The following is a 16,737-nucleotide window of genomic DNA, read 5'->3' on the forward strand; positions in this document are numbered from 1 at the left end:
TCTTAAAGACTTGACTACATCATCTAGTTAATGTTCTAAAGTCCTTCTTTGTACAAAGGTTTATGCTTGAGTATTCTCTCTACTGTATGTAAAATCTTCCCTCACTCACTTTCACCCACTCACTCTAAACCTGCATTCCACTCACTCTTTGGGATGCACAGCCTTCCCTCCCTTCCCTCTCGACCCCTCAGCACTAACACTAATAACTGTGCCACCTGCTTTCATCTCACTCAATCCCTCTCTTTCACATTCCATGCCACATTTCAGCAGAAAGGGCCATGACGGTAGTGGGATGTTCAACATTTACCCCACCCTGCCCCCACAATAAGATTAAGATCCTGACCTGAACCATCCCAGCAGCTGACCAATCATATCTAAGTCACTGGACAGATAAAATAGGCTGCCTCTGTTCTACTATGCACAGAATGTTTGATGTAATACTGGCTCCCTTGACATGACTGAGGACTGCTCCCTATAGCCTTTGAGATATTGGTTGAAGTTTAGGCAGTATGTCTGCTGTGTATGTAGCTGTCACCTCATGTAGGTGGGAGCTTGCTGTAGCACAGTGACAACACATTTATCCCTTTGATTGATTATTGCTGGCAACCATGACAGGCCGACTGGCTTTGTTTCTGCACTAAAACACAAAGCAAGGCAATGCAGACAAGCTGTAAGCATCAAAGTAGGCTCAAAGTGAGTGAATACTAAGAGAGCAAGCAGGCCTGTGATGCATCTGGTCTAATCTGTGAGTGGGTGCTTGTCCCTGTGCATACTCACCTGGGAGGAGAAAATGAGGACTGCAGATGCTGGACATCCAGAGTCCAGAGTGTAGTGCTGGAAAAGCACAGCAGGTCAGGCAGCAACCGAGGAGCAGGAGAATCAACGTTTCGGACAAAAGCCCTTCATCCTGTGCTTTTTCAGCACTACATTCCCATATTCACCCACCTGTAGCATTTAAATAAAAGCTAGTCCAAAGTGCAACATTATTTAATAAAACTGGATCAGAGATGATGCACAGAAGCTGGAATCGCCAAACTCACCCTCTCATTTTCATTTCAGGAATAATTGGCATCTAGTTTCTATCTGGCAATGGAGGAATTGGAGAGTGTTCATTTATGAGCTGAGATTAAGTGATAATGAGCAGTAATCCTGCTTAATATATCTCTTGCAACTCACTAGTGAGAATCATGCCTTGATGTCCTGGACTTGTTTGTAAATTGCAACGTTTTGGTCTTGATGTTGAGTATGGCCTTGCTCAGAATGTGGCCTAATTTACCTAAATTTCTCACCATAGCCAATGCTGTTCAAGGCCTGGGAAGATTTCATCCCTAGTGTAATCAAGATAAATTCAAAAAAGACTTAGGACTTCAGCACACTTGTTTGGCATGAGCATTCTCTTCTCCCTTCAATAGACCCCATTAACATCCAACTGGAGGCTCATTTCATTGAACATACTGGCCTCCATTACCACATTTCAAATGAGCCGGGGAAGTGATATTTTCTACCCGACAGAATTTCAATTGTTTACAACACCTGACAAGTAAGGTAGGCTAGAAAACCCCAATAATAATGGGCTTTGCCATCACATGTATTCCTAAAAAACCCTTGACTGAGTGATATCTAGAAATTTGCTGGTGTAATCTGGCCCGTGGGAGGAAGGATTATTGCAAAACAGGTTGCAGGCCATTCCTGAAGGTTTCATCACATGATAATCCAACCACATGACACTGGACAATAGTATATGATCTTGTGACACCTGATCTGTGATGTCTGAAAATGTTACTGCACCTAACTTAGAATAAATGGGTTTCCTGTAGTTGAGTACTTTTTATTTTCACAGCATGTGAAGTTTCAAGAAACAGACTGACATGCAGGAGCAGCTAAAGATGGAAAAATAAAGGCTGGGAAAAGAGTGAACCAAAGATGAGGAATTCACAGCAGGGAATTCAGAGATGGGAGAAACATTTTCATTCTATATTAACTTCTGGTAATTAATTTGTTATGATAACTAATACTGGTGACACTAAGATCAGTATTTAACAGCAGTAATACAACACTCAATAATTTATATATTAAAAAAGTAATGTTACATATAATGCCTTGATATTTTACCTGTAAATAGTTGAAATTCTTTACCCTGTTAAAAGTGCAGTCAGATTTTCCCTGTAATGTACACAATGAGGGTCATCAAGGTAATGACACTGGATTGCTAATCCAGTGACCCAGACTAGAGAAGATGGATTCAGTGACCCGCGCACCCCCATTGTTGACATTTAAGTTCAAGTAATATGATCTGGAATTGAAAGCTACTCTCAGTAAGGATGTCAATGAAATAACATTGATTGTTGTAAAAATCTATTTGGTTAAGTCCTTTTGGGAATCTCTTCTTTACTTGGTTTGGTTTTTGCAGCAAGGTAATAGACTCTATTACTGGTGACACTAAGATCAGTATTTAACAGCAGTAATACAACACTCAATAATTTATATATTAAAAAAGTAATGTTACATATAATGCCTTGATATTTTACCTGTAAATAGTTGAAATTCTTTACCCTGTTAAAAGTGCAGTCAGATTTTCCCTGTAATGTACACAATGAGGGTCATCAAGGTAATGACACTGGATTGCTAATCCAGTGACCCAGACTAGAGAAGATGGATTCAGTGACCCGCGCACCCCCATTGTTGACATTTAAGTTCAAGTAATATGATCTGGAATTGAAAGCTACTCTCAGTAAGGATGTCAATGAAATAACATTGATTGTTGTAAAAATCTATTTGGTTAAGTCCTTTTGGGAATCTCTTCTTTACTTGGTTTGGTTTTTGCAGCAAGGTAATAGACTCTTAGCTGTCTTTTGACATGACTGTGGAAGCCAAGGGAAGTTCAATGGATTGTCTGGGCAGAAAATACTGACTTTGTCAGTAATGCCTACAAGAGTTGCAAAACAAAGGTTTCGTGACTTCTGACAACGTCCACAATAATCCTTATTTCCTTGGCATAAAAAAAACATTTTCCGAACTACCATCAGTTCTGATGAAGGGTCATTGGAAATGAAATGTTAATTCTAATGTCTCTCCACACATGTTGCCAGACATGCTGAGCTTTTCAAGCATTTACTGTTTTTATTTCCTATTTCCTTGGGTCCTGGTTTCAACTCAAGTTGTTTGTGAGGGTAACAAATCTGAGCTGGAGTGAGTCACAGCCGATTTATACTTGGACATAAAATGGCAAACCTGGTTGACACACGTCAATCTGAACTAAATTGCGAGATCGCACAAAAAAAATGCAGGCTCAGTGTTCTGGCTACAGTACTTTGCACTGGGGTGGTGTCCTGGACTTGTACACTGAGGCACAGACTCTGATATTATAGTATACGAAGAAGCTGTTTAACCTACTCAGAAATTCTCATTAGATACAATAGCTAACACTGATTAACTGAGGAGAATCCATGAGTACAGAGGAGAAGAGATTCTTTTTTTTAAATAGATATTTTATTGAAAATTTAACATATTTTTACAAGTTTACAAGTAAAAAAGCCCAAGTATAAACATTAATTTACAATTAAATCTTAAATAAATAATAACCAAAAGCTATCAAACAGAAAAAAAGAGATACTGAGAGAAAAAAAAACAAAGCTCAACTAACTACTAATCTAACCTACAACTAACCAGCGTGTATAATTAAGTCTCTTACATTATTCAGGGGAAGAAAATGACGAATAACACAGAAATTGAGTAGTAAGATAAATGCTCGGAATGTGTTAACATCAAATCATAACAAAACCCGTATTCGTGCGGGATTCCTCTCCCAAGGGGCCCCAGACCAGCCAGGTTCGCCATCTCAATTAAATAAAAGCACTTGTTAGAATGGCCAAAATATCTGTATTTGTGTAATTCAAGAAGGGCGGCCATATTTTATGGAATAATTCGGTCTTTCGGTGCACCATATTTGTAAGGAAGTCAAGGGGAATACATTCCATGATTATTCTGTGCCAATTCAAAAGTCCAGGGGGGCCCTCAGCCATCCAGTTTACCAAAATATTTTTCCTTGCACAGAAAGAGAGAATGGAAAATAATCTCTTCTCGTGCATATCCAGGGAGGGTAAGTTCGAAAAGCCCAAAAGGAGAGATACTGGATCCACTCTAATTTCCGTTCCTAAGATTTCTGTCAGAGCACTTGCGACTTTAATCCAATATATACGGATCTTATAACAGGTCCATAAGCAATGTACAAGAGTGCCCACCTCTATTTTACATTTGGGACACATTGGAGATGCTCCTGCCTTAAATTTTGCCAATCGGTCCGGTGCTATATGGGCCCTATGAAGTATCTTCAACTGAATAGCCTGAGTTCTGTTGCAGATGGAGATTTTTCTGGTATTTTCCCAAATGTCATTCCACATTTCTATAGAGATTTCCAGTCCCAAATCCTGATCCCATGTTTTAAGCAGATTGTCCATATCTCCCGATACTTCATCAGGTAATAAATGATAAATAGTGCTTACCGAAGGTACCCCCATTGGCCATAACACTCTACGTTCTCTATCTGATTTATAAAGACTATCTAATAGCGTAGTCTTCTTCTGTATGTAATCTCGAATTTGGAGGTATCGAAAGAGATCACCATTGAGTAATCCAAATTTCTGATGCAGCTGTTCAAAAGACATCAGGACCCCTTCTTTAAACAGATCCCCTAAACAGGAGATACCCCTGGATCTCCAGAGTTTGAATGTGGCATCTGTAAGTCCCGGTTGAAACCCCCATGCTCCCACTATCGGAATATAGGGGGATGTTTTATGTGAGTTGCCCTCATTTTGCTGCATATTATTCCAAGCTTTAATTGTGTTTAGTATTATAGGGTTTTTACATTGATCCGTGATGATTTTCCTCTTGTCTGAAAACAAGAGGTTAATAAGTGGGCATTTTACTTGAGAAGCCTCGATGTCCAGCCAGATTGATTGCGGGTCAGACAAGACCCAATCGGCTATGTAGCTTAATAGGGAACTTAACTGATATTTCCTAAAATCTGAGAAATCCAGTCCTCCCCTTGCCTGTGGAAGCTATAGCTTCTTCAGCTTAATGAGGGGCATCTATGATTCCAGATAAAGGAACCCAGCCAGCCATACAATTTACGTAGTGCCAGCCTTGGCAGCATCACCGGAAGCATTCTCATAGGGTATAGGAGACGGGGTAGGACATTCGTTTTAATTAGTGCTATTCTACCTAGCCAGGACATTGGAAGGTCTCCCCATCGCTGGAGGTCCTGCCTTATCCTTTCCAGTAAATGCACAAAGTTAGCCTTGTATAACTGACCAAATACTGGGGTAATAAAAATGCCTAAATATAAGAAACCCTCCAGGGACCACCGAAAGGGAAAGTGTGATCCGTCTAATAGATGGGATATACTAGCAAGGCCGCCCATTGGTGTAGCTTCCGATTTTGAAAAATTAATTTTATAGCCTGAAAATGCACTAAATGTATTAATAACTTGGATTAAACAAGGCACAGACATCAAAGGATTACTGAGAAATAGAAGAACATCATCTGTATTGAGGGTAATTTTATGTTTACCTCGGGGGTGTTATATTAGGGTCAACCTATATCTTCTGTTAGAGGCTCAATTATTAGTGTAAATAGCAATGGCAAAAGAGGACATCCCTGACAGCACCCCCTATCCACACTGAAGCTATCCGAGCCTAATCCATTGGTAATCACAACTGCTTTGGGATCATTATACAGTGTTGAGACCCATTTGGTAAACACCTTTCCAACGCCAAACCTTTCCAATGTGTAAAACAGATATGACCATTCAACCCTGTTGAATGCTTTTTCCGCGTCTAATGAGACTACTACACCTAGTATCTTTCCCTGATGGCAGGCTTGAATCACATTCAAAACCCTTCTAACATTATTGGATGATCTACGGCCCTTAATAAACCCCGTCAGATCCTCCTTTATGATGTGTGGCAGTATCCTTTCTAGCCTCAATGCTAACGTTTTAGAAAGGATTTTAAAATCTACAGTTAGCAAGGATATTGGTCTGTATGACCAATCTTCTGGGTCCTTTCCTTTTTGAGAATAAGAGAGATATTTGCCTCTTTCAGCGAAGGCAGGAGACAGCCCTGACTGTATGAATAGTTAAACATGTCCATAAGTGGACCAGCCAATACTCCTGTAAATTATAGAATTCAGCTTGAAAGCCATCTGGACCAGGGGCCTTACTGCGCTGAAGTTGCCTGATTGCGTCAAGTATTTCTTGGCTTGTTAAGGGAGCATTCAGATCCAATACCTGTTCCGGAGTTAGGTCCGGAAAGGTCAGGTTTTTAAAAAATGACTGTATCCTCCTAGCTCTGTCTTCGCAATCCTACAATTTATATAAATTAGAATAAAATTTTCTTAAAGATTGTGTTAATTCTTTTTATGATCATGAGTCAGAATACCCGTACTTTCCTTGATAGATGTAATAGTTTGAGGGGCCTTTTTTTTCTTCGCGAGAAATGCTAAGTATCTACCAGGTTTATCGTCAAATTCATATAACCTTTGTTTTGCAAATAATATTTCCCTCTTAGCCGTTTGGGTAAGTGTGGTGTTTAGAGCTGTCCTAAAGGCCGTTCCTTTGTAATTTAATAACAGGAGGTCTGTCAGCGTATGCTGTTTCAGCTGCTTTTAAGTGAGCTTCGAGCAGATGCTGTTGTTCTCCCTTTAATTTTTTCTGGGTCGCTGAGTATGAAATGTTCAAACCTAGCGCGTAAACTTTGATGGTCTCCCACATCATTGATGGGTTGCTAGCTGTACCTGAATTAATTTCTAAAAAAGTTTTAAATCCTTGAGAGAAGTACCTTACAAATTTACTATTTTTCATCAGGAAGGGATCCATACGTCATGCCTGGTGAATGTCTCATTGTTCCTCGCCTTGATTTCCATATATACAGCAGCGTGATCAGAAATTGTTATACTGCCTATTTTACAGGATAATATGGAATTTAAAAAAATCGAGGGGGCAAAAAACATATCAATTCTGGTATGACATTTATGTGGATTGGAATAAAAAGAAAAATCTCTGCCCTGTGAGTGAAGGCATCTCCATACATCTACTAATCCTATTTCTTTGTTCAAATCCACCAATTGTCTGGATCTGGGAGATACTCCTGCAGTACTCTTGGGAATCCTATCTATTTCCGGATCCATAATACAATTAAAATCTCCCCCTATAATTGTATGACGAGCACCGAGAGCCATCAATTTTGAGACCTCCGTTATAAATTTAAAATGATGTGCCGGGGGACAATACAGATTTAAGATACCATATTCCTCTTCATTTATAAGGGCTTTAATCAGAATATATCGTCCAGATTCATCTTTTATCTGGTTTAGGATTTTGAAAGGGAAATTCTTCCGAATAAGAATAACAACTCCCCTACTTTTTGAGCTGAAGGAAGAAAAGAAGGCCTGATCAAATCCACCCTGTTGTAATTTCAAGTGTTCTTTATCCTGTAGGAGAGCTATATCAATCCTTTCTTTCTTGAAGTTTGATAATATTTTCTTCCTTTTGACTGGTGAATTACACCCCTTGACATTCCAGGTGCACCATTTAACCGACTGATTAACCATAATCGTCCGGGCAAGTCCGAGACCCCTCGGGAGAAGAAACCCGATCCAGAACATCCCAAGCATATAAAATTCACAAAAATAAAGGTTCTTTAATACACTCACATCAATATAATAAAAAACTATTTCTAAATAAAAAAAAACGTATTTAAATGGAGATTTTCCCCCTTGTTCCCAGGGGGCATCACTTCCTTTCCAAAAGCCCATCATATCCTCTCCCAACCAGTGCCCCACCCTTGACCCAGGCACCCCACGATAGGATGAAGAAAATTCAAATATACTGCAGAGCTAGAATTAACAGTGAGTACCCTACCCCACCTCCCCCAACACACACCAACACCTGGATATATTTGGTAATGTTAATCCCATGTATAAACATATATAACTATAAAATTACATAGTCTCAACAAGGGAGAAGAGATTCTGAGCAGCAAACAAATCAGCGAATTAAAAAAAATCCACTTAAATACAAAATAAAATGGAGTTGGACAGAACCACAATATATGATTAGGATGCATTTTTATTTCATAAAATATTGTTTTGAATCAATATAAAACCTTGTTTACAGATTTTCCAGCCTTAAATAATGAGCGCAAAGCCACTTTTAAAAATATACAGTCCATCTAGTAGTATTGCACTCTTTTATTCCCCAAAGTTCATGTAAGACAACTGTTGATAAAGCAGTCATATTAATACACAAATAAAAATATTTTTACAACAGTATTTTACAGATTATTGTGCACAAAAATGCTTTTTGAAACATAAGCAAGTTGGTCTAAAATTTGAAAAGTTATTAGATGTTACCTTTAATGACTTTTTCATTGAATCAGTGAGAAGTGTACAGTTGAATTGGTGAAATTATAATGCTAGAATATGCTAGTTTACAGAACTCATTTGTAACTCTAATGGCTGTCTTTACATTAAATTCATTCATGTTTTCAAAAAGGATGTGAATTCATTGCATTTCCAAATAGATGCTGGCAATTTGAACACAACAAAACAATGAAAATAAATACGGATGGGACAGAAATTAGAGGCTTAACTGTTCTTATTTGTTAAACACTGTGAAATTGAGGCTCCTGTAGTGCAATGGTAGTGTCCTTACCCTTGGGCCAGAAGATCTGGATTCAAGTTCCACCTGCTCCAGAAGCGTGTCACAACACTTAATTGAAAAATATCGACACTGAAATCTGGTGTTGTTTCTTGAGACCTATGTTGCATTTTTCCAAATCCTGACAAATAAGCTATTGATTACCGTCATATTGTACTTGCATGAATCTAGGAGCACTTAAATAGGTGTGCAAATTAAACTAAACTGGGATCTATAATAGGGGATTTCAACTATTATAAATTTAGGGAAAGAAAGTAGCATCATAGAAAAGTAATTTCAGTCCAGATATTCGCGTTCATAAATCTTTCTCCCGTTCATAAATCTAGTAACATGATAATAAGAAATTCTTAAAATAACGTGAGTACAGAGGCTGATTGATTAGTACATTGCTCAAACATAATATTAGCTCTTTGAAACTGTCGACTCCAAACAGGGGATTATCAAAACAACAGAGCACACCAGGGTAAACAAAATGATCAGAGTGGAAATTCAAATACTTGAAATACTCAGCAGTTCAAGTCGCATCTACAGAGAAAGAGTCAAAGCTAATATTTCAGAACAATAATCAGCTAAATAAATCAGAATTGATGAAAAAATTGACCCAAGGTATTAACTCTTTCCTACTACACTGTCAAATGAAATGATCAATTTTTATTTTAGATTTTGAACATTTGTGATGTTTTGGTTTTTTATTAGTCTGGAATGTAGTTGCTTTCAAACAGTCAGACATCCAAGTTAATAGCTTCATATGAGATTCCAAATAGATATTTCAGATTAAAGGTGCAACTATTTAATCTGTATACTGACTTATATCACCATGAATTAATTTAAAAGGGAAACTAATCTCATTCAGTTTCTAACGTGGCTTGATTCATAACAAGACATGCAGCTCCTCATCTGACCACTTCAGCTTTGCTAAATTTAGCTTCTTGTTGATATGGGTTAAAACACAACTTTAAACCATATTTACCTTGCTATAAAAGCTATCTTGAAACAAACACCATAAACTTTAAAATGAAAGATTGAATTGAGCTAATTATTTTTTAGGAACTCAATTACTGGTGTTTTGAATCTTGCATTTAAGTGATGCATCTTATCCTTTGCAAATGCACTGAGCTATATTGCTGCATGCAAGGGACAATATACACATAAAATTTTAACTAATGATAATATTTGGAACAGGAATAGGCTATTTAGCCCCTTGAGTCTGTTCTGTCATTCATTTAGATCATGGTTGATGTTTACCTCACTATTCAGAGAAAATCCTGCTAAGTAATGTGTGCTGAAGAGCTCCTGCTGAAATCTCATCTGGTTATAGTTACGCTATTTTGGAATGATATTTTATCATGTTCTATTCGCTAAGTTCTGGAATCTCTTCCCTAAACTTCTCCAACTATTTGTCCACTTTTTAAGATGCTAAGTAAACCCACCTCTGACTAAACCTTTAGTCATTTGCCTTAATATCGATGGCAAATTCTGTCTGATAATATTCCTGTAAAGCACTTTGTGATATTAATATGTTAAAATGCTACATAATGCAAGTTATTGCTTTCTTAGCACTGAATGCACGCATGGAATTGTTGGACTTCCTGTATAAGACCATTGTAGAAGTTCCAATGCCTTCAGGACTGCAGCAGTTTAATAAGTAAAAACTATTAAGGTAATGACAGATGGGCATAAAATGTGTTCTTTCCAGTGCAAATAAATTCAAAATGTTTTGATATCTTTATAAATGGAATGATAGCTTCCTTTACAGAAAGGGTTTCATGAGAAAAGATCTGGTACTACTGCCACCTACAGGCAAACAATCTAATGATATGACTCCAGGCACGGAGTAAACTGTTGTACTCTTGATTATCTGGCATTTGATTATCCTCATATCGGATTATCCGACAAGATTGCAAGGTCCCAATGCTTGGCTAAACCATGTTATCTGGCATTTGATTATCCAGAATTTGATTAACCAAACGAAACCCTTCCCGCTCATGTCCTTCGGATATTCAGTTGGGTGTTGATATTATAGAGCTGGTTATTTATTCATTCCTTTACATCTACAAATTATTGTTAGTGATTTACAAATGACATGAAATTTTACATGTAGTTTTTGTTATGAGTGATTATGCTTGAGGTTCCCATTCCATTATTTTAATGGTGAATTTAACCTATTTATGATACCTTTTGCATCATATGCTAATAGCATAGAGTATAATTCCACCCCATTAGTTTTATTCACCTTTTTACATTTGTTCCTGATATGGAGGTTCGAATTACTAATGTCACTTTAGTCAGGCTGCATGCACAATGCATACTACTGGCTTCGGGACATAACAGAATGTCTGGATACACATCTGGAAAAAGAGGGTGAACAACTAGTGTTTGTGCTTTCTGTGGGAACCAACAACATAGAGAGGGGAACTTGGAGATCTTGCAGAATTAGTGCCAGGAGTTAGGGAAACACAGAACCTCCAGGACAGAAATCTCAGAAGTATGACCTGTGCGATGTACTTCACCATTTAGGCAAAGGCTGAGCAGGGAAACAAATGCATGGCTTAAGGGATGGTGTAGGAGGTAATAGTTTAGATTTTTGGGACACTGTGATCACTTTTGGGAAAGGAGAAAGCTGTTCAGAAGAGATGGTCTTCAACAGAGGTGAAATGGAACTCATCTCCTGGGCTGAGACAGTAAATAATGCAGTGGGGGTGGATTTAAATTTGTAAGGCAGGGGAGCGGGTTGACCAACAGGCTGAGTTTTGGAAGTGCCAAAGAAGACAAAAGAAGGAAATGGGGAACAGGTAAAAGGAAGTGAGGGAAGGCTTTGAGTGTTGACAGTGAACAAAGAAGTGGTCACCTCCCAATGGGCATGAAAGAGATAAAAGCAGGGATAAACTATTTGTATGTAAACACATGGACTATACTGAACAAAATAGGGGAATTGCAAGTAGAAGTTGCTCTATGCGGATATGAAATGTTAGCATGATCAGAAATGTGGCTCAAGCCAGAAGAGGACTGGATGCTTAATATTCCGAGTTTTACGTTTTTTAGTAGAAACAAGGTGGGTAAAAAAAGAAGCATAACATTCTTGGTCAAGAGTAGTATCATAGCCTTTCAACAAGATGCAGTTCCTGAATTAGAATCAATATGGTTAGAAGTGAGAAACAGGAAGGAAAAGGTGACCTTGTTGGGTATTTATTTATAATCCTCCAAATAATGGGGAGGAAGTAGAAGATAGCATTAGTAGGTAGTTTATAGAAATCTGCAAGATAGTAAAGTTGTGATACATAGAGATTTCAATTATTCTCAGGTAGGCTGGAAAAAAGGTAGAGTAAATAGCATGGAAAAGGAGAAATTCCTGCAATGTGTACTGAAGAACTTTCTTGGACAGTACATTTCCTGTCCTACTGGGGAGGAGGCTGAGTTGGATTTGATTCTAGGAAATGAGGCAGGCCAAGTGGAGAGTGTCAAAGTGGGGGAGTATTTGGGAAATAGTGATCATAATATAATAAGTTTCAATATTAAGTTAGAAAAGGGTAAGAATTAAGGATCAAGATCCCAGACTGGAAAAGTGCAGATTATAGGAGTCTAAACGTTGATCTTGAGGAAGATGATAGGAAATAGCTTTTGCTGGATTAAACAGTGAATTCCAAGCTAAGGCTAGAATAAGGAAGGCCAAGAAGAAAGGATGGCAGGCTGTGTTAAAACAAACAGTAAAATGTTTTTCAAACATATTAACAATAAAAGCCTAGTGAAGGATACATTGGGGCCCATTCGGAACAAGCAAGATAAATTTGCTGAAGCAAAGGGTATGATAGAGGTACTAAATGGGTACTTTGCTTCTGTCTTTACCAAATTTGAAAATGGTGACAATAAGTTGAAAATGTGGGTGTTGAACAACTAAATAATAGAATAATAGAGAAAGGTATGAAAAAGGCTGGCAGCACTCCAGGCAGAGAAGTCACCAGGCCCAGATGGGATGCCACAAACACAAATTGCTGAAAAAACTTCAGAATGTTCTAAACAAGGGTTGCTAGACCCAAATGTTAACTCGATTTCTCTCTCCACAGATGCTGCCAAATCTGCTGAGTTTATTCCAGTAATTTCTGTGTTGTTTCAGATTTCCAGCATCTGCAGTTCTTTGGTTTATTTTTGTCCAGATGGGATGCATCCTACATTGCTGACAGGTGTAAAGGAGCAAATTGCAGAACCGTTGGCAAATTTTCCAAGCCTCTCTGAACACAGGATTAGTCCTGGGGAACTGCAGAATTGCGAATGTGATGGCCTTGTTTATGAGACAAAGGAAAACTGATGTAGGCCATAATACAGGAGAAGATAAATATATAAAAATAAGTTCATACTATACAGTCAACATCATTGTGTTAAAGGCAGGTCATGTATGACAAATTTAATTGAGTTATTTGATGAAGTGACATAAGCAGTGGATGAGGATGGTGCTGTGGATGTTGTATTTGGACTTTCAGAAATAATTTAATACAGTACATGGAGAGACAATAGTACAACTTTAATGGGAGAAGGAGGACATCAGGGTGCAAGTGCATAATTCTCTGAAGGTAGCCAGGTAAGTGGAAACAATTGCTAGGAAGGTTTATCGGATCATTGGAATAATAAATAGACACAATGAGTATAAAAACAGGGAAATGAGATGCTCTTCTACAAATCTTTGGTCAGACCATATTTGGAGTAATGAGTTCAGTTCTGGGCACCTTATTTAGGAAGGAGATTTACTAGAATTATACCAGGAATGAGAGATTTTACATATGAGAAAGGTTACAGAAGTTGGGCTTATTCTTTTAGAGCAGAGAATATTAAGAGGTGTTTATGAACAATTTCGACAGGATAAAGAAGAATATTCTGTTTCCACTAGTTGGTATGTCAGTAACTAGTTTCAAGATTGTCAGCAAGAGAGCTAAGAATGAGATGAGGATAAACTTCTTTTTTCATCAAGTTGTTTGATTTTGGAATGTGCTGCCTGGCAGAGTGGTGGCAGCAGATTCCACACGAGGTTTCAAAAGAGAGCTGGATATATATTTGAACATGATGAATTTAGAGTGTTACGCAGATAAGACTGGAGAATTGGATTAGCTGGGTAGCTCTTTCAGCAGCTGGCAGATGCATGATGGGCCAATGGCCCCCTTCTGTTCAGTAACATTCTATGATTCTATTCTTTACAACCTGTTCTTGGGGCTGGATTTTCATGGAGCTGGGGAAGCTTTTGAAACAATGTGGGCGGGATCCAGATGTGTAAGTCCTGATTGCTGAGACAGAAAAATTGATGGGATATGATTCACATTGGAAGGAAAACCAAACTCAGCAAGGCCACTTGAATTCAACATTGAATTAAAAGAGATCCCGTTAGACTTATCCAAAGACCTTAGTTCACAGTGTGAGAGTCACAAATTGATAAAGAAGCTATAAATGCTGCTTAGAATAAGGTCTGCAGAACTACCATAATTTTCAAATAAATTAAATCCCCTGCTAAATGTTAAAACAAAATCAACTACATTGACAGCTACAATTTGATTAATTGACAGGCCATCCGCTACATCCTCTTTCTTTAGAAAGAAAGGTTAGCATCTGGTTATGTGGTTTCAACAGAACTCTTCATTGACATTTTGTGAAGGGTTATCATCTGTCATTTTGAATACTTGACTGAATTTCTAAAGCTAAATTTATCTCCATAGGAGTTCTGGGTTCAATTTGATTGATGTTTAAAGAGATTATTAAAGGATTACAAAGTTAAAAATCAGACAACACCAGGTTATAGTCCAACAGGTTTAATTGGAAACACGAGCTTTCAGAGCGCTGCTCCTTCATCAGGTGGTTGTGGAGTAGAGTCCTTATACTCCGCAATCATCTGGTAAAGGAGCATCGCTCTAAAAGCTAATGTTTCCAATTAAACCTTTTTGACTATAACCAGGTGTTGTGATTTTTAACTTTGTACACCCCAGTCCAAACTGGCATCTCCAAATCATTAAATGATTTGTTGTCCTTGATGTGGTGTGTGAATAAAATATTTTTTAAACCATCTGAGATTTAAAAGCTTTGAATGGATTTCTAGAATGAGAGATGTGTAGAAATGACAACTGTGTTATTTTGTTAGAAATTTTCTTCTCTAGATGTTTCATGTAATCTGCCCAGGGTGAATACTGGGCCATTCAGAATTGAGCTGGCAATGGACAGTATGAAAGACCATATGCTCCAGCACTCATATACTCCTATAGTCTCCTATGCTCTGCTTTCAGGACTGGAGGCCCAACTATTTTGTACTTCTGCTCTTCATGGAGTGAAGTCTTTTTAGTATATACTTAACTGAGGTAGGTCCTGAGGGCTGGGACATTTCCCAACTGAAGCTACCCATTTTAACAGCAAGAGATGTCCTGATGTCACACTGTCATTAGCCAGTTTGAAGGAGTCAGGGAAAAAGTAGTCCTGTCATGTCATGCCAGTCTAAACTCCCTTTCAGCTTTTGAAGCACCACAGATCACTGCCTCTTGAGCTTTAATTTGATAACTACAGGACAAAAGTACCTCATTGCTCAGGATCATTTGCTAATGAAAAACAGCCTTTGCTCCTGTAGACACTGAGGCAGTGGAGTCAATTCCCTAATCACATTAACTGGGTGCAAACTGCTTACAATATACTGCCTATTGGAATAAATGGATGGAAGATTGTGAACAGCTGGCATGGCACTATGCAAGAAAAAAGCTTCCATCTTACCTAGTTCTTTTGCTGGGATCCTAAAGAGGAACATTGCCCCACTGTTCTGAAATATATTGAACAACTAGTTTTAATAAAGGGGTCTCTTACATTGTTTGAAGCTAGATTCACACTATTATTGCTGATGCATGATGCTTTCTTCACATGCAGAGACCTCATAAATTGAAATAACTGGCGTTACAAGGCGTAACATTTCCTGTTTGAGAATGCATGCTCCAAGATTTGTTACTTCTGGTGATCAAAGATGAATGGTTGCCAATGGACAAGCAGCTCCTGTATGTTTCAAATTTCCAACCAGTGGTGTCACAGTGCTCTGGACAAAAAGGTGGTGGAATGTTGTTTGCTGGTAGTTTCTGGTTCCTCCTGCCTTGAACTTGGCTGATATTTAAAATCCAACTAATGACTATTGTCCTTTGATTTGTGCAAGTGAGCAAAACTGCATTAGCTCAAAGTCTCCCATTGCTGTGTCAGTAAACTGCTTGGAAGTAAACATGGTAAACTCCAGCAGTACAACTGTACAACTGGAGGCTCCTTAGCTTTGGATTCTAAATATCTCTATAGATATCTTTCTACAGAGAAAGTATCTACTTCATTTCAGGCAACGACTTTCTGAGATTTTTAAGTGTGGTAAAGGTTGTGTGCAAGCATCGATGGTGAATTTAACAAATGTAAGTCCTTAGTGTTGGATTATTTGAACTCCAATCTCGGCTCTGGAATACAACAAAAGTCTCTGAATTTTGTTTTCCCTTTAACCTTTCTCTTGTCACAGATTTATTGTAATGGAAAGGTCTTTGATTCTGGAAGATACACAATTATGCTATAATCTGTCTTATTATTTTTACCAATTCTCTTTCTTCAAGAAAAACAGTGACAGAGGTCATTTTGATGGAATTTGAGGATTTTCATTTCACTTTGGCATAGCTATGTTATGGGTTGTGCTCCAATCCACCGAACAAACCTCAATCATTAAACTGTTTTAATTTTTCGAATCACTAACTGGACAGGTCCTTCAGGGACAGACTTGATAATGTTCCAAGCATCATAGTGCATAAGGCCATTCAGGAATTTTCCATTGATTGCAAGCAGTTCATCCCCGACATTGATCCTTCCAGACTGTTCAGAAGCACCACCTGTAGGTGACAACAGATAAAATATCATGTGATTAAGTCATGGAATTCAGCACTCCTGAGAAATCTGCCTGTTTTTAAGGGGCTTAGGTCTTTTTTTTGCCTCAGACAGAGTGCAGCTAGAACAGGAACTAAAAACATCTGTTGTGACATTACAGGGAA

At 38.1% G+C, this 16,737-nt stretch overlaps 1 protein-coding gene across 4 annotated transcripts in view; it reads right to left on the reverse strand.

The window, feature by feature from the left end:
- Window positions 1-8,426: 8,426 nt before the first annotated feature.
- The window catches only part of pdzd2 (PDZ domain containing 2), a 547,489-nt gene continuing 539,178 nt past the window's right edge, over window positions 8,427-16,737 (reverse strand). For all 4 annotated transcript variants that reach the window (XM_043687429.2, XM_087989833.1, XM_043687436.2 and 1 more), the window contains one exon: window positions 8,427-16,578. In XM_043687429.2, the coding sequence (XP_043543364.2) occupies window positions 16,415-16,578 (164 nt within the window). In that variant the 3' untranslated portion in view covers window positions 8,427-16,414. The remainder of the gene's footprint in view (window positions 16,579-16,737) is intronic.

This window comes from Chiloscyllium plagiosum, unplaced genomic scaffold (assembly GCF_037043375.1).
Source record: "Chiloscyllium plagiosum isolate Xiang-an unplaced genomic scaffold, Cpla_swu_hap1 HiC_scaffold_1, whole genome shotgun sequence".
In the NCBI taxonomy this organism is placed as follows: Eukaryota; Metazoa; Chordata; class Chondrichthyes; order Orectolobiformes; family Hemiscylliidae; genus Chiloscyllium; species Chiloscyllium plagiosum.